At 35.0% G+C, this 24,104-nt stretch overlaps 4 protein-coding genes across 7 annotated transcripts in view; all 4 read right to left on the bottom strand.

The window, feature by feature from the left end:
* The window catches only part of LOC132175341 (replication protein A 14 kDa subunit B-like), a 66,365-nt gene extending 55,434 nt beyond the window's left edge, over positions 1-10,931 (bottom strand). Inside the window, exon 1 of the mRNA XM_059587287.1 lies at positions 10,849-10,931. The gene's annotated coding sequence lies outside the window, so the exon portion shown is untranslated. The remainder of the gene's footprint in view (positions 1-10,848) is intronic.
* LOC132175385 (replication protein A 14 kDa subunit A-like) overlaps positions 1-10,932 on the bottom strand; it is a 33,388-nt gene extending 22,456 nt beyond the window's left edge. The window contains exon 1 of one of the 2 annotated variants that reach the window (XM_059587353.1): positions 10,849-10,932. The gene's annotated coding sequence lies outside the window, so the exon portion shown is untranslated. The remainder of the gene's footprint in view (positions 1-10,848) is intronic. The other variant, XM_059587344.1, reaches the window with a different exon arrangement.
* LOC132175371 (small ribosomal subunit protein eS25w) overlaps positions 1-14,241 on the bottom strand; it is a 32,405-nt gene extending 18,164 nt beyond the window's left edge. Inside the window, exons 1-4 of one of the 2 annotated variants that reach the window (XM_059587309.1) lie at positions 14,147-14,241; positions 13,984-14,058; positions 13,278-13,412; positions 12,101-12,366 (exon numbers count right to left, since the gene is read on the bottom strand). In XM_059587309.1, the coding sequence (XP_059443292.1) occupies positions 12,253-12,366; positions 13,278-13,412; positions 13,984-14,058; positions 14,147-14,149 (327 nt within the window). In that variant the 5' untranslated portion in view covers positions 14,150-14,241 and the 3' untranslated portion in view covers positions 12,101-12,252. Of the gene's footprint in view, positions 1-12,100; positions 12,367-13,277; positions 13,413-13,983; positions 14,059-14,146 lie in introns of those variants that run through there. The other variant, XM_059587317.1, reaches the window with a different exon arrangement.
* Positions 8,557-10,932, bottom strand: LOC132175410 (replication protein A 14 kDa subunit B-like). 2 transcript variants are annotated; one of them, XM_059587364.1, is made up of 3 exons: positions 10,849-10,932; positions 9,054-9,331; positions 8,557-8,797 (listed from the first exon to the last, which is right to left on the bottom strand). In XM_059587364.1, exons 2-3 carry the CDS (start codon positions 9,307-9,309, stop codon positions 8,733-8,735), a joined length of 321 nt encoding a protein of 106 aa, XP_059443347.1. In that variant the 5' UTR covers positions 9,310-9,331; positions 10,849-10,932; the 3' UTR covers positions 8,557-8,732. The 2 variants fall into 2 exon arrangements, with proteins under 2 accessions (XP_059443347.1, XP_059443350.1); XM_059587367.1 differs by having other exon boundaries at positions 9,054-9,312.
* Positions 14,242-24,104: the final 9,863 nt, after the last annotated feature.

The raw sequence follows: 24,104 nt of genomic DNA, 5'->3' as shown, positions 1-24,104 counted from the left end.
GCTGGAACAGTGCCGTTCCAGCTACAGTGCTGGCCCGGTCCCTTGCCAAACATAGCTAATGAAATCGAAAGATCTCTCTCTACCGGTGAAAAAAAGGAAAGCCAAAGAAAAAGATTTACACACAATCCAATAAAGCACCAATTGTAGGGCTGTGTTCCGTCTCATCAACAGCACTATATATATACATATATATATATGCAAAGTTTTCTTTTAAATTAGTTAGAAAATTTTTTTTAACATAATTTACAAAAGTTATATATATCCTTTTTTTAATAACATATGAGATGTACATGCGTTTTTAATAAAATTTATTTCAATTTTGTCTCTACTATTAAAAAAAAAATGTACATCTCACAAGTAAATGGTTACATGTCACTTTTATAGATTAAGTTGAAAAAAATTTCTCCAATCCAGTTTGGAAAAAAACTTTGTTCTATATATATATATATATATATATATATATATGTTAAAATATTTTATATTATTGTCATTCTTATTAGGGTTTATTTCTTATCTAGAGTTTCTTACTTATTACCCATAGCCATAGCCTCTCTATTTATGGAGGCCTCTGTAATCACATCAAATATAGAAGAGAATACAATGTAGCCCATTGATTCCTTCCGCTCTCTTTCTCCTTTCTCTTTCTTCCGCTCTCCCCAATATATTTAGCATGGTATGTATGAGAGCCACTTTCTTGTGGCCTCCAATAAACGTCATTGACGTTTCTCGGCGTTCTCTCTGGCGATCTCACTATCCCGATCGTCCACGCGCCGCCAAGCTCTCCATCTTCGCTATGAATCTCTTCTACGCCTTCATCGCAACCTCATCTGGAAAAATAATCCCATAATCAAGCTTGCAAGGCACATATCTACCAATCTGTGGAAGATCAGCCACCCACCGCACTCCACGCGTCGCCATGCGCCACCATCGTGACTCCTCTCAGCCAATCAACCACCAAAAGTGGTGTCTCGGCTCAAGATCGGTGGATCTGTGCATTTTGAGCCTCTTCTAGGTGTGCACGAGCTCACACGTGCCTCCTAAAGAAGCAACCAAAATTCCAACTCCCACCACCCGCCGCCACGTCCAGTGGATCAGTCTGGTTTTCAGACCGTTCAATAAATCCACCACCGGCCGCCCTAGAGCCGTCCGAAAATCATCCAACGAAGCCTCCATGCGCCGGCAGCAGGCTCTGCGCGTGGGCTTCACGCACCCAACTCCCCTCCACTTGAGGCACGTGCACCACACCCGCCTGGAAATTTCCATTCTTTCCCTGCATCCACGTGTCAGCCTCTCTACGCGCCACGTCAGCCCTAGCCACGTGCCCCAACGGATTCGTCGATCCGATCCATTAACCCTTGACCCAACGGGTATGAATCCGATTCGGTTCACTGGGTTTCACTAATCGAACCGGTCCAATCATCATTCGGCCCATCTGCTCAAGCCAGCCCACTTTCAAACCGGTCCAAATAGTCAACCCGGTTCAATAGGTTAGACCCGGTTCACTCAGATCCGAAACAAATCGAATCCTACTCGGTTCAGCTGAATAGGCCAACGGGGTCAATTCCTATAACTCAGTCCATAGCAGTCAACCCGGTTCACTGGGTTAGACCTGGGTCACTTCTTTTCGGGTCAGACCATATTCAATGGTCCATGAGTTTTGGCCAATTTATTATGGCCCATGTAACCGTGCTCAATCTAGCCTATTCTATAAGGCTCCAATCCATGTATCAGGCCTAGTCCATGGCCCAAATCACTCACTGCCGGCAGCTAGCAACCGCCGTCCTCCGCCTCTGGCCGCCATCTCCGGCCACTACTCAAGAGACCCAAAAAAAAAAAAAAAAAAAATCATAATTTCCCTTTCTTTTTCCCAAACTCATGCTTGCACCTTGAGTTTGAGGAAGAATGTTAGAATATTTTATATTATTGTCTTTCCTATTAGGGTTTATTCATTACCTAAAATTTCTTACTTATTACTCATAGCCTCTCTATTTATAGATGTCTCTGTAATCACATCAGATATAGAAGAGAATACAATATAGCCCATTATTTCCTTCCGCTCTCCACAATATATTTAACAATATATATATTTCTTTTTTTTCTCATCAGCAATACTACTTCCTAGTATGGACTTTTTAAATTCTATTTTTAGTTAAATTTGAGTTAATTTATAAGAGAAACATGCTCCAACAAACTTCTTATTCTCTTCCTTCTATTTAGTTTTAAGTATAAATGTACAATTGGTCATTTTGATTGGCATAAATTATAAATCACTTCATGTGGTATAACAAGTAATTTATAGGTCACTGTAGTTGGCATAAATTACAAATCATTACCTGTGATATAAAAAATAATTTATACATCCTTAGGGTATACCAAAATAACAATTTATTACCTTAAATCAATTTACGTTAAGTAACTTAACAAAATTTACTACTTTATCACGTCATACCTAATAAAAACGCGACACGTGGTATTATGAATTTCTAACTTTAAAAAATGATAACTAGGATTTTGTACATCATTTTAGGACACCAGCTAAGAGTACACATCAGCCATCACTCCATGTCATACTGTTACAGTAAATTAACATATTCTCTTATATTCCCAAAAGTTTACTCCATGTGTAACACTCCCTCATTTTCATCTTCCTCGTCACGATTTAGGAACATTTTGCGAAAATTTGATGGTCACATTCTGTAAAGCGGCTGAGGAGATTAGATTAATTTACTATAACAGTATGACGTGGAGTAAGCGCTGATGTATAATCTTAGCTGACATCCTAAAATGATTTGGAAAATCCTAGTTGTCATTTTTTAAAGTAAAAAATTAATAATAAAATGTGTCGCGTTTTTAATTAGGTATGACGTAAAAAGTAACAGATTTTATTAAGTTACTTAACAAAAATTGATTTAAGAGAGTAAACTCTATTTTGGAAGCTAGCTAATTAATTGACTTAAGAGCGATTTTTTCTAGCCATGATGTTTTAGAAGTTATGGGTTTTATTCTCTCGTTGTTTTCTGCATTTTCTTTCCATGGACAATTTGTTTTAGCTTTTAGAAGCTTTTGTTGGCACGTTTGTATTTTTTATTTTTTAATTAGAGTGGCTAAGATTAAAGGTTGAAATTTTTATTCTGCATTTTTTACTTTCGAAGAGAATCTATTCGTAACTTCCCAAGGAATCAACCATATGCTCTGAGGATGTTTTCCACAAAATAATGAAAATTGGTAATTGATAAATTGCATTATGGTAACAACTCCTTCTACGGTACTTTTATGACTTACAAACATCTAAAGAAAGCTTAAAATCTTTTTCATTACCATTTGAGTATGTTAAATAAACTTCGTAAAAGGGAGAAACAATGCAGTAAGCTAATTGGTATCGATCCTAATTGACATTGGCATCAAAAAATATTGAAAAATGCATATTTTTATTTTCTGTATTATTTTGGGTTCTCTTATTGCAATATATGGTGGTTAAACCAAGTGGGTGATAATATTGAAGGAACTTCATTCAAGCATGTGATAAAATGACAGTCTATCTCAATTTTTTTACTAACATTTGGTGCAGAAAATGGTAATTTTGCCTTTTCTTTTCAAATTGATGGGTAGAGTATGAGCTAAAAAACAATTGAATTATGTTTTCTTTTCATATCATTCTTGTTTTTGCTTGATTCATGTTATTCTTGTTTTTGTTTTTTTTGTTTTTTTTTTGAAACTATTGATATGATTGATTCTAGGTTATCCTATAATTTTAGAGAGCTCTTACTATCAGGTCCATCCTGATAACACCCTTTTTGCAGCCTCCAATTACCATGTGACACATTATCAATTTAAGAAAAATGCAAAAAATAAAAGTGAGAATAATCATACCAAATCAAAATGAAAAATAAATAAATAAAGAAAAATAAAGAAAAATAAAACACCTAACCGACGAGACCCACGGCATGGGTCTAGCGAGACCCATGCCGTGGGTCTGGCCGTACCCAATCATGGGTCACCCTCTCCGGCCACTTTTTCTGCCGAACCGAGCCTCAAAATCCGTTTCTAATACCTCAAAATTTGTTTCTAATGCCTCAAAACTCGTTTCTAATTATTCAAAACTCGTTTTCGGATTCTAAACTAAAACCTAGAGAGGGAAGGTTAACCATTTAGGGATTCTATCACCCTAAAGGAATCCGCTGGAGAGGGCTACTACCAGCCGTGGATGTTGCTGCGGCGGCTACAGTGGATGTGGTGGGTGAATGGTGGGAGAGAAAGAAAAGAAGAGGAAATAAAATTTTCAGTGAAGATGAACCAGAGAAGAAGAGAAAGTGGGAGAGAAAGAAAAAATCCAATGTTTTTGTTCCTATTCTATCAGGTGTAACTAGCTGATGTGTACACCTTCTATTGGATGCTGCAAAACATCACTTTTGTAGATGGACCTGATAGAAGGTTTATCCATAGTTTTATCACAACATATCCTCAAAAGGACAAAAAATTTTCACCAAATCAATTTGGAAAAAATTTCCTCCAACCTACTCTAATAAGTGTCAAGTATCATCTCCCACATGTTTTATTTAATATTTTGGGCTAAATATCTTTCCAGTACCTGTAGTTTGCATCAAAATCAAATAGTCACTTGAGTTTTCAAAAATGTCACAAATGGTACATCTGGTAAGCAAATAAACCCTCTTGGTACCTCCATCAAAATTCTATTAGGTTTTTCATCAGAGCGCCATGTCACCTTTACACGTGGCATGGTACCTGTGGTTTCAAGGCACCACGTGGCATGCTACCTGGGTTTTGGGTGCCACGTCATATTTCAAAAAAAAAAAAAAAAACCAACAAAAAAAAAAGGAGAGCTTGGGGTGGCCAGCCACCTCGTTTGGCTAAGGGGTGGCCCAACCACTCCCACGGCCCTTGGCGGTGGCCAAACCACCCCAAGGGCCAAATCAAAAGAAATAAAATAAAATAAAATAAAAAAATTGAGGGTTTGGCCCTTGGGGGTGGCCGAACCACCCCCAGGCCAAACGAGGTGGCCGGCCACCCCCTAAGAGGTGGTTCAACCACCCCCAGCTCTCCTTCCTTTTTTTTTTTTTTTTTTTTTTTGGTTTTTTTTTTTGTTTTAAATATAATGTAGCACCTAAAAACCCAGGTACAATGTAACAACCCCAGCCCATTAAGACTGAGTTTGCCACTTTTCTTCTTTTTCAATAAACATTTTTGCAAAGATCTATAAGGTCTATCAGAGTACTTGATTTTGAAAGATACAATAAATGCATAAAACATTTTTCAATAGATTTTATTACAAGCGAAATTAGAAAACATTAAACTTTAGTTGCGGAATATCATATTATTACAATCACTGATATGAAAAGACTTTGAAAATTAATAATTATTCCCATCCCCATTCCGGCCTCCTATTCCAGCATCTTTCTACCTGAAAACAAGAAATAAAACTGAATGAGCCCAAAGGGGGCCCAGCAAGTAAAATCCACAACCATAAATAGTTTTACTCCTTGTTCTCAGTTTTGAAAATCATTTTCGCAAATAAATATAATTCTAGCCATAATAATATCTGTATGTACGGTTGCATCTCCCGTAACATATACATACTATTACATCTAGTAATAGATCATCGTTGTAAATCATCTTTATAAATCATTATCATAATGCATCATTATAAATAATCTTTGTAAATCATCTCTGTAAATCATCATAGCATATAGGCCTGGGTATCGGTCAAAACGGTCCGGTTAAGGACCTTATCGGTTATTAACCGATAATTTTCGGTTAAACGGTTTATTAACCGATACCGAACCAATAAGAATTTTAACCGATAATTTCGGTTAAAACGGTACACGGTTAAACGGTCCGGTTAAACCGGTTAACCGATTTAACCGAGAGCTTTATATTGATTTATTTTGTTGGGCCAAAAACCAAAAATGAGTTTTTTTTGACTTTTGAGAGCCCAAATACTTTTTGTTGGGCTAAAATAATTTATTAAAAATGAGTTGTTTTAGGGACCAAATACTTTTTGTTGGGACCCAAATATTTGTTTTTTGGGCTAAAAATTGAAGCTTTTTTATATTGATCCACTTCAACTTTTTTTTTTTTTTTTTATATTATAAAATACATTTTTCCAAAGCAAATGGACTAATTAACATAATGAATGCTAATTAGACTAGCAAAACTAGTTAATGAAAAATGCTTTTACCAAAGGCAAAGAAATCTCATCAAATGCCATCACTTAAAAAAAAAACATCAAACCTACCCAAACCCAAATTAAAATAAAATTCATTAATGAATAATAAACAAAGTATTAACTAATTAAAGTCACTTAGCAAAAGGAACATAAGTCATGGGCAACACCATTACACAAATTCGGAAACCTGTGTCACTTGTAGGAATTTGGAAACCTCTCTAAAAGACTAAACGGCGCCGTTTTGGGACTAGGACTTAAAAAAAAAAAAAAAAAAAAAATCCGGTTTCTTATCGGTTAACCGGTTAACCGATAAGAACCGCTTAACCGGACCGGACCGAATTCCGGTATACTTTTTTTAACCGATAAGGATATCGGCATATCGGCTACGGTTTATATCGGTTCGGTCGAAGCCGGTAGACGGCCGGTTAAACGGTAACGGTTAATTTGCCCACCCCTAATAGCATATCATCGTTGAAAATATAGTATCATTTTCTCATAATAAGGCCCATGTACACTATTACCCCTGTGCACGAGGGTTGCGGGTCCTGTGACCATGGCACTGAACTGAGGCCTCAGCCATGCCCGACCGTCAATTAACTCTTTCTTGGTGCACTCAACGGTCTGGTTGATGGAATACCACCTTCTGGCATAGCCTCCTTCAGTGGTTTCGCCTCCATCCGAGTATCGGTACCGAACTCTCATCTTATCTTATCTTGGGGCCAAAAATGCTCTCCTCCATACATGTGCCCTCATTTCATAAACATTTATCTCATCTCTTGTACTTTTCTTTGTACTTCTTTTGATGCATCTTAGGGCAACATGTAGGAGGGTTTATCATCATTTTTTTCTTTCTTATAATCATCATCATTTCTCAACTTTCTTTTCTCAAAATGGAAACATTTTCAAATATAAACTTGTTGTGCTTAGAAAGCATTTAAAGAAATATAAACTTTCTAGATAATTTTTTTAGAAATCCTTCATGCATGCAACATAACTTCATAATACGTAAATAAAATAATCATTTACAATTTACTAAAGAATGAATAAATAGCATGACATGAAGTAACTTTAGAAGGGGTAGTGAATTTACTTACCTCTAGACTGAAGCTAAAAGTGGTATGAAGGAATCTAGTTGCTCCAATATGACTAACACCACTAGTATATCTTTTGAAACTAATTTCTAAAGTCCGCTATCTCTTGTGTTCTTTCTTTCTTGTAGCGCTTGGTCTCGCCCTTTCTCTCTCTGTTCTGAGTAAACACTCTTAGAAAGAAGAAAGACCGAGTAAAAAGCGGAAGAAGGAAGAATATATGCAAGAGATGGGAGAGGAGATGAGTGGTGAAAATTGTGAAGGAGAAGAGCTCTATTTATAGGAGAAAATCAAACACTATTCTACCTTCAATTTACAATTATACCCTCATTTTACTATTTCACCAACCCTATACTATTTCACCAACCCTATACTATTCTACCAACCCTATACTATTCTACCAACCCTATACTATTCTACCTATACTATTCTACCTTCTTATTCTACCATCCTTATACCTACCATTTACTATCCTATTATTTCACCAATTACCATTCTCTAATTACCACTCTCATAAATTTTCCAAGAATTAAAATCCTTAGCTACAATGGATATTAAAATAACATCATTATCAAAATAATCTATTTAAATAGCTTTGAAAATTCTGGGGCACTACATACAATGCCACGTGTAAAGTGACATGGCGCGCCGTTAAAAAACTAACAAAATTTTGACGAAAATACTAAGTGAGTTTATTTGCTTACTACATGTACCATTTATGACATTTTTGAAAACATATGTGGCTATTTGATTCTGGTGCAAACTACAGGTATTGAAAATGTATTTAACCGTAATATTTTTAACGGTCCTTTATTGTCATTCTACTAATCTAGGAAGCCAAACATTAATTTTTGAAAAACTCAAACATGTTATGTGACACTTGATCTTCAAACCAGTTTAGAAAAAATTTGTCTCCTCCTCAAAATAACTCTCCAATGGTGAATCTAATTCTTTATTGTATTTATAAAATATAATAATTGGAGGTTCTACCGCATAAATGCATCCTTCAATCATTGTTATGTGTGTGGTTTCGAGTTGTTTGGCATCATTTCATTCTTATGGTGCCATTTTCATGGAAATAGGGAATACATGTGTTTTAAATATTAAAAACTCATGTGCATCTCACATGTTATTAAAAAAATGGACACTTGTTATTTTTATAGAATGAGTTGAAGTTCCTTCAACTCAGTTTGGAGGAAAACTCTGTCCTTTTAAATATATTTCATCTTAGAATTCAAACATTTTTATATAGAAGTAAGTTAACGAGATGTTATGGAACATTAGGAATCAAAACAACACTATTGTTGCACTACATTAATAGAATACAAAAGTTCTGGAAAGTATTCACCCATAAACGATTCTAATAAAGTAGTTTGTAAATCTTAAACACCAAACTTGTGAAATCATAACAAGATTACCATTCCTTACACTCCTAACTACTCTAGTTCAAAGATGGCTCCCTAAAGAAATAGACCTTTAAACTCCCCATTTGCAAGTTGGCATACCTGATTGTATGATTGTGTGTCTGCAAAAGAGAGGTTTGAAGAAGTAAGAAACATTGCACCAGGTTTAAAAGAAACAACTATTTAATCACAAATGTCCACTCAATTGGTTCAATTTTTTTATTTTATTTAGAATTCAAGGAAGCCTAAACCAGAGCAACAATATAAGAACTTGGAGAAATTTGGCTACTCCAAATGAAATTTCAAGAGAAGTTGTACAAGTATGAATCTGTGAGTAATAGCATGAGCACCAGAATTCAATTAATTAGCAATTCATACCAAATGTGTTACCAAAGTTGGTCCATGTTTCAGCATGAAGGGACTGCTCACTCTCAGCAATACCAATCACCCCAACGTGAGTCATAAGAGGGACCTGTGGAAGTCCTTTTATAATCAATTGACGTTCATCTGTAGATTTTCCCGTTTTGATTTCGCCATCAGATTGAGTAACTTGAACAACTGCACGAACCTTCCTTCCTACATACATGGGCAACAACTCTGGATTGACAAAAACTGTGGGGCTTGATGTATCCATTTGCTGAAAATTGACAATCACCCTAAACCAGTGTAAGATCAGTCAGTTTGATCTTGCATTAGATTAGATATCTTATTTCACATATTGGTTGAATAGATGTCAACGACGCATGCCTTCAATCAATAATCTAAGAAACTTTTTTAATCATCAACACATAATGCAGTTAAATCTTCATTTCCTCAAATGCACATACCTCATACAGAACAATAATTTTTGAGAGATGAGAATACAAGTGATTGTTTGTGGGTTTAAAGGAAGATCCTTGAGCTGAGACAAATTGCCTGTGAGAAGATTAAATACTAAGTTGGAGATCGTTCATCTCTTTGCATATGGTATGATATCTGGCATCCTATTAGTCCCCTCATATGCAAATTGCTGTGAGGATAATATGCCTTTTGGGATCAGGAAAGGAGCAAAAGTTGACAATATCATTGAAGGTTTTGAATGGAAATGGTTGTTTGTTCGATCTCCAAAATGGTTGGAAGTACAGAGAGCTCCTCCCAATTGTTAGGCCAAACAAAGAAAATTGGGATATAAAATGAGTGAATGGCAACAATATTGACTTCCTGATTAAGTACACTTGGGAAACCGTCCGACCAGTGGTTGACTAGCACAAACTTGTCAGGCATGCTTAACAGCTTAAGTATTTGTTTGGATGTATTTGTTTGGGATATGCTTAACAGCTTAAGTATTCTTGAACATTATTTTTCTATTTTATAATTACTTACCTTACCAAAAAATTATACTATATTTTTGAAGTACATAAAAAGTCCAACCAACCCCTTGGCAGATAAGTGTAATATATCTACTTGCTTTTCAAAATTAAGGGTGAAACATGTGAAAACCTTGTAAAATTAGCATTGCTCGCTTCCTCAAAGAGGTAAAGTAAAGCCTTTATACGGTAAAATGGGCTAATTGCCTACAATAAGTAGCTATCAACAAGAATGCCTTCACGGAATCAGCTGTTGCTTTCAAGAATACTAGGAACTTAACACAAAATGTAGTATCATTTGCAAAAGGAACACCAACTCCATTGATTTAATAAATGATGTGAAGTGTTTGTTCTTTGGTGTCTTGAATTGTACCCTAATTGATCCTGCACACATGAATTAGACCCTACACTTTCACTTATACAAACTTTCCAAATGTCTTGAAAGGACTGTGAAAACCCCTACCCCCAACCAAATAACAAAAATCCCACAAAAACTGGTTCAAGAAGATTACCAACGGGAAAGCTCCACATGCACGCACACAAGGATAGATTTGGAAAAGACTCCAAAGCTTAAACAAAGGAAAACCCAATCATCAGGAGTACCAGCTTCTTAAGATTGAGCAGGTTTCACAAAATAAACACCCAGATATACAAAAAACATAAAATTGGTAGTCACTCATGCTTAAGAGGCTTATCATCAAACAGCTGGGACACTCATGACAACAGAAGAAGGGGTCAGATTGGTTCCCAGAATAAACAATTAACCAACAACCTAATTTTCGTACACAATAGCTAAATTGAGCAAAAGAAATAAATCGACGACATACCTTTTGAGAGTGAGAGAGATAGAGAGATTGGAAACAAGACGCAAAAGGCAAAACTGGTGGGCGCTGTAATTTGTAGTATCGAAGCTAAAGAGTGTTGGGGCTGTGACACAAAGAGGGCGAAGGACGGGAATTTTAAAGGTGCTCCTGATGTTTGCGGATATTTTGGTGGGAATTCAATGGTACTAGGCTTTTTTTAGGATGCCGCCATTTTGAAGGCTAAAAGCGTATTTTAAATTTAATTGTAAAAATTTATTATTTGGGAGTTTATTTTTAAAAATTGGGATTTGAAAACATAAATAAATTAATTAATTAAAAAAAAAAAAAAAACAAAAACAAAAACAAAACAAAATCACATTTTTAAAGTACAGAAAGAAAGGGAGTGTTTTTAAAAATGCATTCTTTTAAAAAGTTAAGGTATGATTTCAAAAATCAAATTACAATTTTACCTCTTAACTGCATTTTTTAAAATTATGCTTTTCAATTGTAATTTTAAAATCATTATTTTTAAATCACTTTTTTAAACTAAAAAACCCAAAATCAAAATGTTCATTTTGTAAATTGCACAAAAGATTGGTCTAAACTGGACAAAAACAAAACAAAATTTCCAAAATCAAAAGGTTCATTTTATAAATTGCACAAAAGATTGGTCTAAACTGAAAAAAATAATAAAAAATAATAAAAAATAATAAAAAACAAAACAAAACAAAAACAAAAACAAATTGTGTGAATTCCTGTGAATTTGCTTTTAAGATAATACACTGTTTGAAAAGGGACTGTCTCATGCCTTCAGTTCTCTCTTAGGATGTTTGATCAAAATCACAATATATTTGTTCCTGAAGCAGGTGACCAAAGGAGAATTTTATTGCTCATGCTTGTGGAGCAGCATCTGCTGACAGTAATTGTATACTGTTGAGTATAGAAAGGTTTGAATCTCACATTCAAAAAATAAGTTATATAGCATAATTGGGTTCAAACCAATTAGCTTAAGCTTTTGTATTGACCATTGTCTCAACATACGACATAAATTGAGTAATACTATTTAATAGACTATTATAGAACTGTCATATGACACGGATAACGGACAATGAAAATGAGCCCATACATATATAGAAGCTAACTTTCAATGCCACATCATCTCAATTATAGTATTGCAAATCAAAAACTACACATCCAACAAGCTTTTGATCTGTGTGCTGCTTATAGATGGATAGATTAAACATGAAACACCGCATCACCAAACAAGAAACTCCCAGACTACCAATCAAGTACATGATTCATCAAAACACAAGAAATTAAACGTTCAACTACCAATGTCAATCAAATATTCCATTCAACAAAACTTGAAAAAGTCTAGCAAAAAGGGAACTAGCTTTCCATAACTTGCACAGGGAAAATTCCTGTCAATTAGGTATTAGTGGCCCTAGTGTAGATCTGCTGACTGGCATGAGAAGAGATCATCCTGATGGCACCCCTGGCCATCAAATCCTTAATTGCTCTGCGTGCTAGAGATCCACTAATCTGAAATTAGGTAATAAAAAAGAGAATCATTAATCAACCATAATCATTAGGTAAAATTAAATTTATCTCTTAACTAATGGCAAGCAAAGCAACTTGTTTCGAATATTAAATTCAAATGTATCAACTACAATGAAGCAATTTAAATTGTTGCAAATGCTTCAGATTCTATGTATTGCATAACATTAATTTATATTGTTCATTTCTTATCATCAGAACTATGGCCTATTGGAAGCATTTTCTATCCCTATCTACTTATTCTTTTCCAACAACAAAAGAGAAGATTAGAATGGTTTAACAACTTATTTGCTATACTACATTACACCACCACAGGATCTAAACTAACAAATAAAGAAAGGCATGAATTTATTCTTCTGATAAATAGGATAACAAAGAAAAGCAAACTCTTAATTACAGAAGAACAAATAGCAGTGGGGTAATTGACAAGGGAGAAAAGAGTAGCAGTGGGGTAATTGACAAGGGAGAAAAGAGAACTACTCGGCATTTAAAACTAGAACACCAAGACATTTACATTTTCCTTCTTAGAGAAAAGAACAATCCCACAAAAAGTGAATTAACATAATTTTAAGAGAAACAATCAGTGGAAAGTTTTTTACACACATAACACTCACGCATTAATATGTTCCAATCTCTTAGATAAATTTTGGGCATTACACAATGTATGAGGTATAGCACATGTTTGCATAGGGGTGAATTCGGTAAACCAAAACAAAGAAAACAAGGCCTCTAAGGCTTTAACACCAAGGGCAAATTATTACATGCCCCAGTGACTACGAGAAGTATGAACTCTTACTACATTTCAGATGAAGAGCATGACAAAAGAACATAATTGCAACATGTAAAATACCAAGTGAAAAAACATAAACAAGGAAAAAAACAAATCTCTAACATACCCTCAACCGATCAGACAAGATGGATGGTGTGACAAGCTTGAACTTGGGAGCTTCAGTAAGAAGCTTGTCATAAGTCGCCTGATCGAACAGAACCATGTTGTTCACCTTCTCCTTTTGCTTACCCTTACTCCATTTCTACAATTACAAAAACAACCTGAGAGAGTCTACGCAGAAATCTCAACCAAATCACACCAAAAATCAATGCCAGCTAAGACGGTATCACCAAGACATCCCAAATCTCAATATAGAACAAAACTACCAATCATAAAATAAAATTCAAAACCCAAGGCTCAAGATAAATTACTCATACCTAATAAATGCAACAAAAAATCTAAACCTGCAATTAAATCTAGAACTAATAGCAGCTAAAGAATATCAGCAAGACAACCCAAAATCTAAATATAGAACCCAATTACAAAACCTAAGAAAATTCAAATACCAAGTGCCCCAATAATCTAAGATGCAGATGACTAATTAAACCAAAAAAAAAAAAATCGAAATCTACACAAAGAACACTATCTAGTAAAATAATTTTGTAAAACATTATATAGAACTGATAATACCCATTGTAAATAATGAAATTCATGCCAATGGAACCCAGAAACTAAATAACAGCCATTCAAATACTATAAATTCTAACCAGGCACCACATACGACGCTAAACACAAACATAGCTCTGACCCAAACCCTAACCCTAAAAGTTTACCTTCTTCTTCTGCTTGCCTCCGCCGGACTTAGCGGGCTTCGAGGACGGAGGAGGAGCCTTCTCTTTCTTCGGCGCCTACATCACGAAAAAACCAAATATGAGAGAAACAGAAAATCACTCTTCAGAACACGAATAGGCGATGAGTTCAGGTAGGGTCTTGTACCATTCGATCTTGGAGTTGATCTCTAGGGTTTCTGGGGGGCACCTTAGAGAAGCTACTAGCGGAGCAAAATGTTGAACTTTTTGGGAAAAGAGTGTGTTTATATAGCGTGAGAGAGAGAGCTAGGGTTTTTTAGAAGGGAAAATGGAGGGTGTTTGGGTGCTGGTATTGAGGAATGGGCTTTTCTGGGATAGGTGCATTCCTGTTCCGTTTAGAATGCAAAAACATTAAAAAAATAAAAATATAAAATATAAAGACGGAATGTCTAGTTTGGTAGATACGATCACTGATAGTCCGATTATAAGGTCAGAATTTTTGAGTTATTGTCATGCTTAGGCAAGGAATTGATCACGGAGTTAGGAAAATAGAGTTAAATAAAAACTTAAAAGGTAGTTCAATTGGTTGGGATTACGTCTAATGAAGTAGAGGTCACTAGTTCGAATCCTCCTAATTACAAATATTAAAGAGTATAATTAATAAATAAGAGTAAATATATTGTAAGTCATTGGGTTAACACACTAAAATTTTTATCTCCCTAAGTTTTTTTTTTTCTTCGAAAATTTATTTCCTAAGTCAATTGAAATGTCAATAAAATTCTTACCATCAAAATTTTCTAACCACCATTAGTCCCAATCAAAATGCTTCGTTTTGCCACATGAGCATATTAATTTTTATTAATTTAATTTAAAAATTAAATCTAAAATTAAAAAAAAAAAAAAAAAAAAAAAATCAGAGAGAGAGTGTCGATGCTCTCAGTAATATCTTTTTGGTTATTGCATTGGTTGCTACTACAATCTAAAATTAGAGCACGTCTATTTCTTTTTTATTGTCTATGAGAGCAACACTAGACATTTTCTCAGAAACCAAACAATGCTTTCAGTATTATGATGGCACGTCCTTAAAAATAAAAAAATAAAAAAAAATAAAAAAAAGGCTAGATGCTTTCATCTTTTCTGTTGTGAAAAAGCATTGGCAGTTCCAAAAAAAAGCTTAAACCGATCAAGAATTGTACATACCATTGATTTTTGCATAATATACATAATCTACAAAGTTTGGTTCCATTATCTTTTTCTGGTGAAGTTTATGTACGAACGTGTTCTGCAGAACGAGTTCAACGACCTTGTGAAGTGCTCCATGCTCGTGCGAAAGGTGCTTTTCATGCTCCTCCGTTTTTGGCCTCCATAAATAGAGCAAAACAGAGCCACATACTGAAAAAAATGGAAGATGAAAAAGAGAAATTAGGTGAAGTGCCATCGTAACACAAGACATTATTGGAAAAGTTGTTATTAAGTTATCATTCGCAAAGCTAAAATCAATTTAATTACTGGATCTTTCTGTAAATCTTTCACTGTAAACAGTGTATTAAGTTCATATATTGGACTGATTAGTAAATATGACAGGGTTCCACAAAGTGATTACGTAATTAGCTCTATGCCAAGCAGTGGTTAACACTAAACTTTTAGTGCATTTCAGAACATCTCTATACTATATTTGGCAACCATATTCATCCAAAAAACAAAATATTTGGCAACCATAGGATTTTATCAAAAAGAAGCAAATCTTTGTAGTGGTAGGCCTTTCTACATGCATGCGTCCGCCGGAATGCCGCATTGGGTCTCTCTGGATTTTTTTTTTTCATTTTAGATTTAATTTTTAAATTAAATTAATAAAAAATTAATATGATAACGTGGCAAAATGGTGCATTTTGATTGGGACTAATAGCAGTTAAAAAATGTTGACAGTAGGAATTTTATTGGCATCTCGATTGATTCAGGGAGTAAATTTTAAAAAAAAAATTAAAAAATAACAATTTAGGGATTAAATTTCTTTTGCGTGTCCAACGACTTATAATATACTTACCCATAAAATAAATAAACAATTCAACAAAATCTAATTATTACATAAAACATATAAAAGTAATTTACAATTTATTTTGTTACGCTTAAAATTAATTTATTCAATTGTTCTCGACGAATTTTCGTATTTTGAAATCACTGCATGATTTCTTTATTGATGTTAGTTTTGAATATATCTTTCACAATGTAGGTAACCAAACAATAATTCATCCACTCATCTCCCACTCGGTTATGCAATTTATTTCTAGGGAAAAATACACTTCACCCCCCCAAAGTTTGAGTCGATTTTCAATTCGACCTCCAATATTTCAATTTTTACAATGCACCCCACCCAAGTTTAAAATTTTTTCAATTCGACCTCTCTGTTAGTTAAAGCTGTTTTGATTGACGGAAAAGTGATCCATGACTCACACGCGATCACTTATGCATCTTTCTTCCCCAAAATGCCCCCTAAAATTATCCCAACTAGAGATCGGGACGCGCCACCTCCACTCCATCAACGAAGACCTTGGTAGAGGCGATGGTGTCTTTTCCATTCTTGGACCTCTCGGAGGTGACGGTACTACAGTGGCCTGGGCTCAAGGTTTCGATCTTCGAGCTGAAAGGGAGCTTCTGGAGATAGTTGATGGTTAAAGCGCCACGAATGAGGTGTTTGCAAAGGATGTTGGTGACAGAGCAAGAGTCACAGGCCTGAAGGAGGAGTCGGTGGGAGCGAAGGGACCGGTCTAGGCCATGGAGGTGGTGGATTCAGAGAGTGAGGGTGCAGCAGTGGAGAGCTTGTGGTAGCCAAGATGGGAGAGGATCGCAGGGAGGAGAGATGTATGGGAGAAGAACGAATGGTCTTGGGGAGATAGTTGTGGTGTTGCTGCTGGTGGTGATTAAATTGAATTTGTTGAAGGCGTGAAGCTTTGCTCGAGTCCTTCAATGGTGGTCGCGTTGGAGAAGCAGAGCGATGCAAGGAATGAGAGATCAAGAACATTGAGTGATTTTATGGGGCATTTTGGGGGAAGAAAGATGCATAAGTGATCACGTGCGAGTCACATGATCACTTTTCCGCTAGTCAAAACAGCTTTGACTAATGGATAGATCGAATTGAAAAAATTTTAAACTTGGGTGGGGTGCATTGTAAAAATTAAAACATTAGAGGTCGAATTGAAAATCGGGTCAAACTTTGGGGGTAAAGTGTACTTATCCCTTATTTTTAAGAATATTTATTACTAAAAAGACTCTTTCAAAAGTAGGCATATCAACTGGTAGAATCAATAACAGTGTCACCAATGAATAAACCAATGGATACACTATATTCTTTTTGATCTCTACAATCTTCTCAATATAGTGTTCAAACTCTTTTTAAGTATTGCAAATTATTTAATATAACACATGTCAATGATGTATGTAATTTCAATCTAATTATTCAAGGTAATAAGTTGAACTAATGCAATAATTAAATTAAACAAGACAAATTAATTTATCCTTATTAAAGGTGGCGTATGTGTCATTCGAACTCAAGCACGCAACACAAAATAATAAAGAAAAATTCAATTACCCCTAATGTTTCATTACTTTTCAATGGTACGATTAATCTTTAAAAAGTTGCAATGTCAAGTCACGAGCTATGAAAAATTTGCAATGGCATCCTTATTGTTAGAATTTAAGATTAAATTAGACGGTATACATGTAAAATGTCTCTTATTCCTATGTAAAACTTTTAAAAATACAAACTTACTCTAAATAAATATTTAAAAAAGAAAAAAAAATAGAACCCATGGCTGGTTGTAGGTCACATTGTTTAATACTTGAAATTTTATTTCCTAGATAAATAAATATTGAGAAAAATATAAAAAAGCCCCCCAAACTACCAGCTGTTTTCGATTTAGCCCCCTGATGTTCCAAAAGTCATAAAGTAGCCCCTCAAACTACCAAACTGTTGCATTTTGGCCACTTCGTTAGTCAAAACCGTTAGTCTGGACGGAAACCACGAAACGACGCCGTTTTATTAGGGTTAAGTTACGAAAATGCCATTGTGGGATTTTTTTTTTTTTTTTTAAAGGAAGAGCAAAACGGCGCCGTTTTTGCTTAGGGTAATAATTATATTTTGATTTTATTTGTTTAGTCTCTCCTTCTTCTTCACGCAGCCTCCTTCACCCTCACCTGGTCAAATTCTTCCTTAAAAGATTTCTAATACATGTAATTGAAATTGGAGGTGTAAGATGAAAATTAAGTTTGAAATCAAGACTTTTACTAACAGGGACAACACAAAACGAAACAAATCTCAACAACCAAACTAAATAGCAGCAGCTTTCAACTTGTGCAAAAACCATCATTCTGCTGAAAGAACAAACAGGAAACAACTCTAAACCAAAATCTCTTACTCAAAAATAAATTAATTAATTAAGTAAACCAAAATCTCCTCTTTTTTAGTACACCAATTATGGCAGAGTTCTATATTCTCAACCCTTCTCTTAAATCTTCCTAATTTGCCCAAAACTATATTTTCTACATAACATGCTCCTTCGTGTTTGGATGCTTACCATATTTGAGCTTATTTCCATATGGTTTTTTCATCTACAAAATAAACATATACATTCCAATTTCGATCGAAAAGACCTCAGCTTTCCCAAAGCTACTCCACACACATACTCTGTTTTTCCACACTTAGAAATCAATTGCAATTTCTTCCTCCATACTCTGTTTTTCCGCACTTTTAGTAGAAACACCATTTCCATTACTCGTCCCCTCTTCCTTCCAAAAACCTCCATCAAAACTCACATCCAAATTCTTCTGGGCTTCACAACCAAAGATTAATGGGTATCGTTTTTCAACTCTACTTAATTTTCATACATATTTGTCAGTACCATAATGGATTTTCTTGTTTATTGGAATTTTCTCAGAGTTGGAATTGAACTTCCAGAAATTGAAGTACGATTTGAGCACCTAAATGTTGAAACAGAAGTTCATGAAGATTGAAGGAGGCTGCGTGAAAAAGAAGGAGAGACTAAACAAATAAAATCAAAATATAATTATTGCCCTAAGCAAAAACGGTTTCGTAACTTAACCCTAATAAAACGGCGTCGTTTCGTGATTTCCATCAAGACTAACGGTTTTGACTAACGGAGTGGCCAAAATGCAACAGTTTGGTATTTTGGGGGGCTACTTTATGACTTTTGGAACATCAGGGGGCTAAATCGAAAACGGCTGGTAGTTTGGGGGGCTTTTTTATATTTTTCCCATAAATATTAATTTTGAAGGTATATGAGATTTTTTTTTTTTTTTTTTTTTTGAATATCAAGACTTTCCATTGATTTAAATAAAGCCTTGCTCAGAGAGAACAAGCTCATCGATACATAGGGGATGAGAATCCATCCAGAAGAATTCCTGTCTAAGGGATAAATTTTGCTAAGCTATGAGCCACTCCATTACCTTGGCGGTGTACATGGCTGACTTTCCATTTCAGAAGATTTTTGCGATATCTCCTCGTGTCACAATCAGATCGCCATCATCATCTGAATCGACATACCCAATGACACTAGAACCGATACCACTATTTCTGTCAAAGACTGAACCAACATCTGTAGCACCCCGTAAATAACGGAGTATCAATTTCACTACCCACCAATGAACCTTTTCAAGACTAACTGATAAGCGCCGAATGTTGTACATTCAAGCTCCTTAATTTGCATATGTTAATTCCTTAACGTTGTTATTTGTTTGATTTTGTTTTGTTTTTATATTTCAGAGCTTTAAATGACAAATACAAGAAAAACCATTGATTTTGGACGTAAAATGAAATTTACTGTAGCATCACAGTAGTAGGTTACTATAGCAATTACTGTAGCTGGTTACTGTAGCTACAGTGCGCTCAAGCCCACACGGGCGGCAGAGACAAAAAGGAGTCTGAAATTGATAAGAAAAGTTTTTCTAGGTCTCCCAATCCGATTGAGAGACTAACTTACGATTTTTCTAGGATTCCTAGGGCTTTTAGAGTTCTCGTAATCCCTATAAATAGGCATCTAAGCATTGAAAAAAAAACACACTATTTCCTAGAGCTAGAAATGAGAAATTTGTCTTTAGAGCTTAGAAGATCATGAGCGACTAAACCCCTTCGTGGGGTGTTGATGTAACTCTATCTAAGCACAATGGTTTTATTGTATATAATTTCTAGATTTTCAATTTATGCATGTTGATTGTATTACTATGAGAATTGCTACCTTTTGATTATGTTCTTAATTACTAAATGCAATTGTTCTTAAATTCCAAAATCAATATTTGTGAAATTCTTATCTTATCTTAAAAAGTATTTTACTTTTGTTGATCTCAAATCATTCTTGTTTTCTGTGATTATGAGGATGATGGTTATACAATGGTTTAATTGACATATTATCAATAGGATTTGATAGGCTATGCCTAGGGGAGACAGATTGTACTACACCCTAGTTTAGTGCAATTTAGGTAGACAGTTCGTGCCAACCGAAGATGGGTTACACTTATTTATTGATTGTATGTATTTTGTTAAAGAATTTGATCATTTATACTTAGGGAAGACGGGTTGTACCGCATCTTAGTGGTTATGTGGACGATTCGTGCAAACCGAAGATAGATTATGAGATTAAATATGATTAGCCATTGTTGCACGGATAGAGGTGAAGTCAATACCTTACACTCTCTCTCTCTTATTTTAAATCTCTTTTATTTTCATGCACTTTAGTTTTAAAGAAAATCAAATCAATTCTTTTTTTAATTAAGTTAATTTTGATCTTTCTTGGTTATTTTTATAATTGATATTTTTGATCATAAAAATACCACGTCACTAACAACACTGACTGCATGTGAAACATCTGGACGAATGCACACCATAATACACATGATGCTTCCAAACGCATTAGAGTAAGGTACATGCGACATGAAATGCTCTTCATCCTCACTCTGCTGTGCTAACACTACTGATAGTCTAAAATTATTTGAAGAAGACACATCACTTGAATTTGTCACTGTACTGCCCTGATTAGTAGCTCATTGTCTATGCTTGATGATAATATATGCTTATGTTATGATTTTTAGATACCTCAAATTTATTAATTTCACCTTCCTATGCATTTACTCTGATTATGCTAGAAAATGGTGATTCTCCAATTAACTGAATTAGGGCAATTGCCAATAACTCTATCAAACTGGTCAATGCCATTTTTGGGGGCATTACAATAAAGAAGTCTATCAAATGGTCGATGAAGAAATGCGCTCCATGAAGATGGTAGGCTAAGAGACAAGCAAGTGAGCTTGTTGTTCTCATAGAGTCTATGCTAGGAATAGGATTGTGAATCAGATATTTGGTCAGCGGAAAAATCAAATTCACATGCCCAAGAACACTTTATGAAGAACATGTGAAAAACAATTGCTATCTAAAATTAAATTGCAATAACGAAAAACACTTACTTGGATATCAACTGCCACTCCTGGCTTTAGGCAAAATTCTTTTTGCTTCTCCAAAAAAATGTTCTTTCTTGTTCAAGAGTACGAAAAACAAATTCTTCTTCTTTTTCAAGAACATGAAGAACAAGTTCTTCTTTCTTAAAGAATACGACAAATCTCAGGGATGATGTGACCTCTATATCTTCTCACCAATGACTAATAATAACCAAGAGAGTATGAGCACTTACTTGGCTCTTCAATTCTTGAACTTTTTTTCTTCATGGGTTAACACAAGAACTATTGATTCTAAGAGAGTTTCTGAAAATTAATTATCAAGACAACTTGATAGGATGATTGATTGGAGAGCTTAGGCTCTTATCTATTTACAGGCTTAGCAGGGAAGCAAAAATTTAGATTTAAGCAATGTGGGACAAGGATTTTTAAAACAAATTCAAGGGGAACTAAGAGAGTGTGATAGGCCAAGGAGAATTCTCCCTAGTCCATTCGTTCTCACCCTTGAGAATTGAGCCTGATCACCGTTCCGCAATCTACAATCATATGTGTTCTACAACCGTGAAGAAGTCTTCCGAAAGGTTGGTGAGAAAATGTGCTCTATGAAGATGGTAGGCTAGGAGACAAGCAAGCGAGCTTATTGTTGTTATAGAGTCTAGAGACTTACAAGGGTTTGTGAGTATTTTCTACTGTCAGTAATCTGAATATTCATATAGTGATTTCCTAGGTCTGGTTACCAATAGTGGTTTTTCTCTTTAATTAGTTCAAAGGGTTTTTCACTTCGTCAACAAGTTTTTGGTGTTGTGGTTATGATGATTTAATTTCCAATGTTCATGTTTATGAACATGATCCTTGTGTTTTTTCACAACTAAAATGGTCTAGTAGTAAAAATCAACCTTTGGAAGAAAAAAAAATAATCAATGGCTAATTTTCACTTGCATATCATCCTAGTAGTATAGCAATCATATGACAGTTTACTAAATAACATTTTTCTTTTAAGATTACTGCCTAGAAATTATAAAACCCACAAAAACCAATAAAAACATATATGCCATTTAAGCTCCAACAAGGATAAATCAATTTGGTCTAGTTGGTGTTCACCATTGGTTAAGATATAATCTTATAACAGTTACAAAACAAAAGAAATTTTGAGAAACATTAAGGCTTTTAATTAAGTTTATAAGAAATGTGTGAAGATCAATTAACTGGTAATTGACTCCATGGTTCATCTCCCAATCCTATCCCTCGCGGGACATTACTCAGGTATCTTAACTAATGAGAGAATTTAGCTGAAGACTTTGTTACTCTAGGGAAAAGGAAAGCAATAACTAAAACAACCACAAATTCATACACTAGAGTAATTACAATACCTCATAATATAAATAAGTCACCAAATGTATCGGTCAACAGACCATCATCAGATAAAGGTTACATACCATAATCATTGTTTGGAAATAAAACAACAAAACAGATTAACGCATAATCTTAAATAATGCCAAGGAGATAAGAATCTCGATCATGTCTGCCTGTGTGGTTCCTCTATCATCCCACATAGTCTTCAACCACACCGGATCCATGCCCTCAAAAATGACTCTAATCAAGTCCTGAGCAATCACCCAAGTTCGGTCCCTAATTAGCATCCTCCTCTATGCTAGCTAAACCACACAATTATACATAATGAAGGGAGAAAACATAAAAAGGGTAAGTACAAGGACTTAGTGAAAATTAATGCACATAATACCCATTCCATATTTATGATGAACTCTGTTTGGTAAAGAATGCAGTAGTTTAGTCGTGACAGTTATCCAAGGATGCGATATAGATATAGTACATACTTATATATAATCATGAGTAACAGTGATAGTTCAATAGTATAATCATGAGTAACCTGTAATACAATACCGGTGTACCATGTCATATGATGCAATTAATCTTGTCCATATTTTACATGCATGCTTTTACAAGTCTCAATGTCATTATCTTTGTTAAGTAGCACATTTTTTACAAAAAAGCTAGAGTTCATGTGCAGCAAGGAATATACTGTGAGAGTTGTAAATATGTATGTTTCGGTACACAAAATAGTCGTGCAATGCAGGAAAATAAATGACGAGCATTATGTGAGTTAAACTCACCTGGGTCGTAAAGATTCTTTGAGTAATCCTTCGAACGGTCCGGGTTCTCCAAACCTGTGGAAAACCTACCATTAGTCCTAAGTCCAACTAAAACAAACCTAGAACGTGAAAACAGAGGCTATCGACGACTGGTAAAAAGGGCGTTCACTGGAACGCTTCTGGTCGTACATCCGTCCTGGCTCCTGGCCGTACGTCCGCCCAGAAGGTTCAGGTAGAACCTCATTTGTTCTAAATGTCCTTCTATCCTCCCAAATGGATTCTGAAGCTACCAAAATGATTTCTAAGACTTTCTATCTCAAAATAAAGACCTCATGCACAAGAAAACATGTTTGACCAAAATGAAACGCTAACCCAACTTAAACAAGGATTGAAGGCACAACCTTGCTAGAAACTCAAACCAGCAACTAAGCTAGTCTAGAAAAGCATTAAAAGAGCATAATGACTTAAGGAACAAGTAGGGCTTAAAAGGTTACCTCCTCGAAGCCAAAAACCTCCAAGAATCACATCTCCATCTTACCAAGACTCACAAACTCACAAAGACACTCATACAAAGGG

This window comes from Corylus avellana, chromosome ca1 (genome assembly GCF_901000735.1).
Source record: "Corylus avellana chromosome ca1, CavTom2PMs-1.0".
Classification (NCBI taxonomy): Eukaryota; Viridiplantae; Streptophyta; class Magnoliopsida; order Fagales; family Betulaceae; genus Corylus; species Corylus avellana.
This window is presented reverse-complemented; position numbering and strand designations above follow the sequence as displayed.

Coding starts and splice junctions, on each gene's coding strand:
- LOC132175410 (XM_059587364.1), bottom strand. CDS start 9,309: ATGGATACATCAAGCCCCACAGTTTTTGTCAATCCAGAGTTGTTGCCC. Junction 8,798..9,053: donor CAACTTTGGTAACACATTTG/GTATGAATTGCT, acceptor TCTCTTTTGCAG/ACACACAATCATACAATCAG.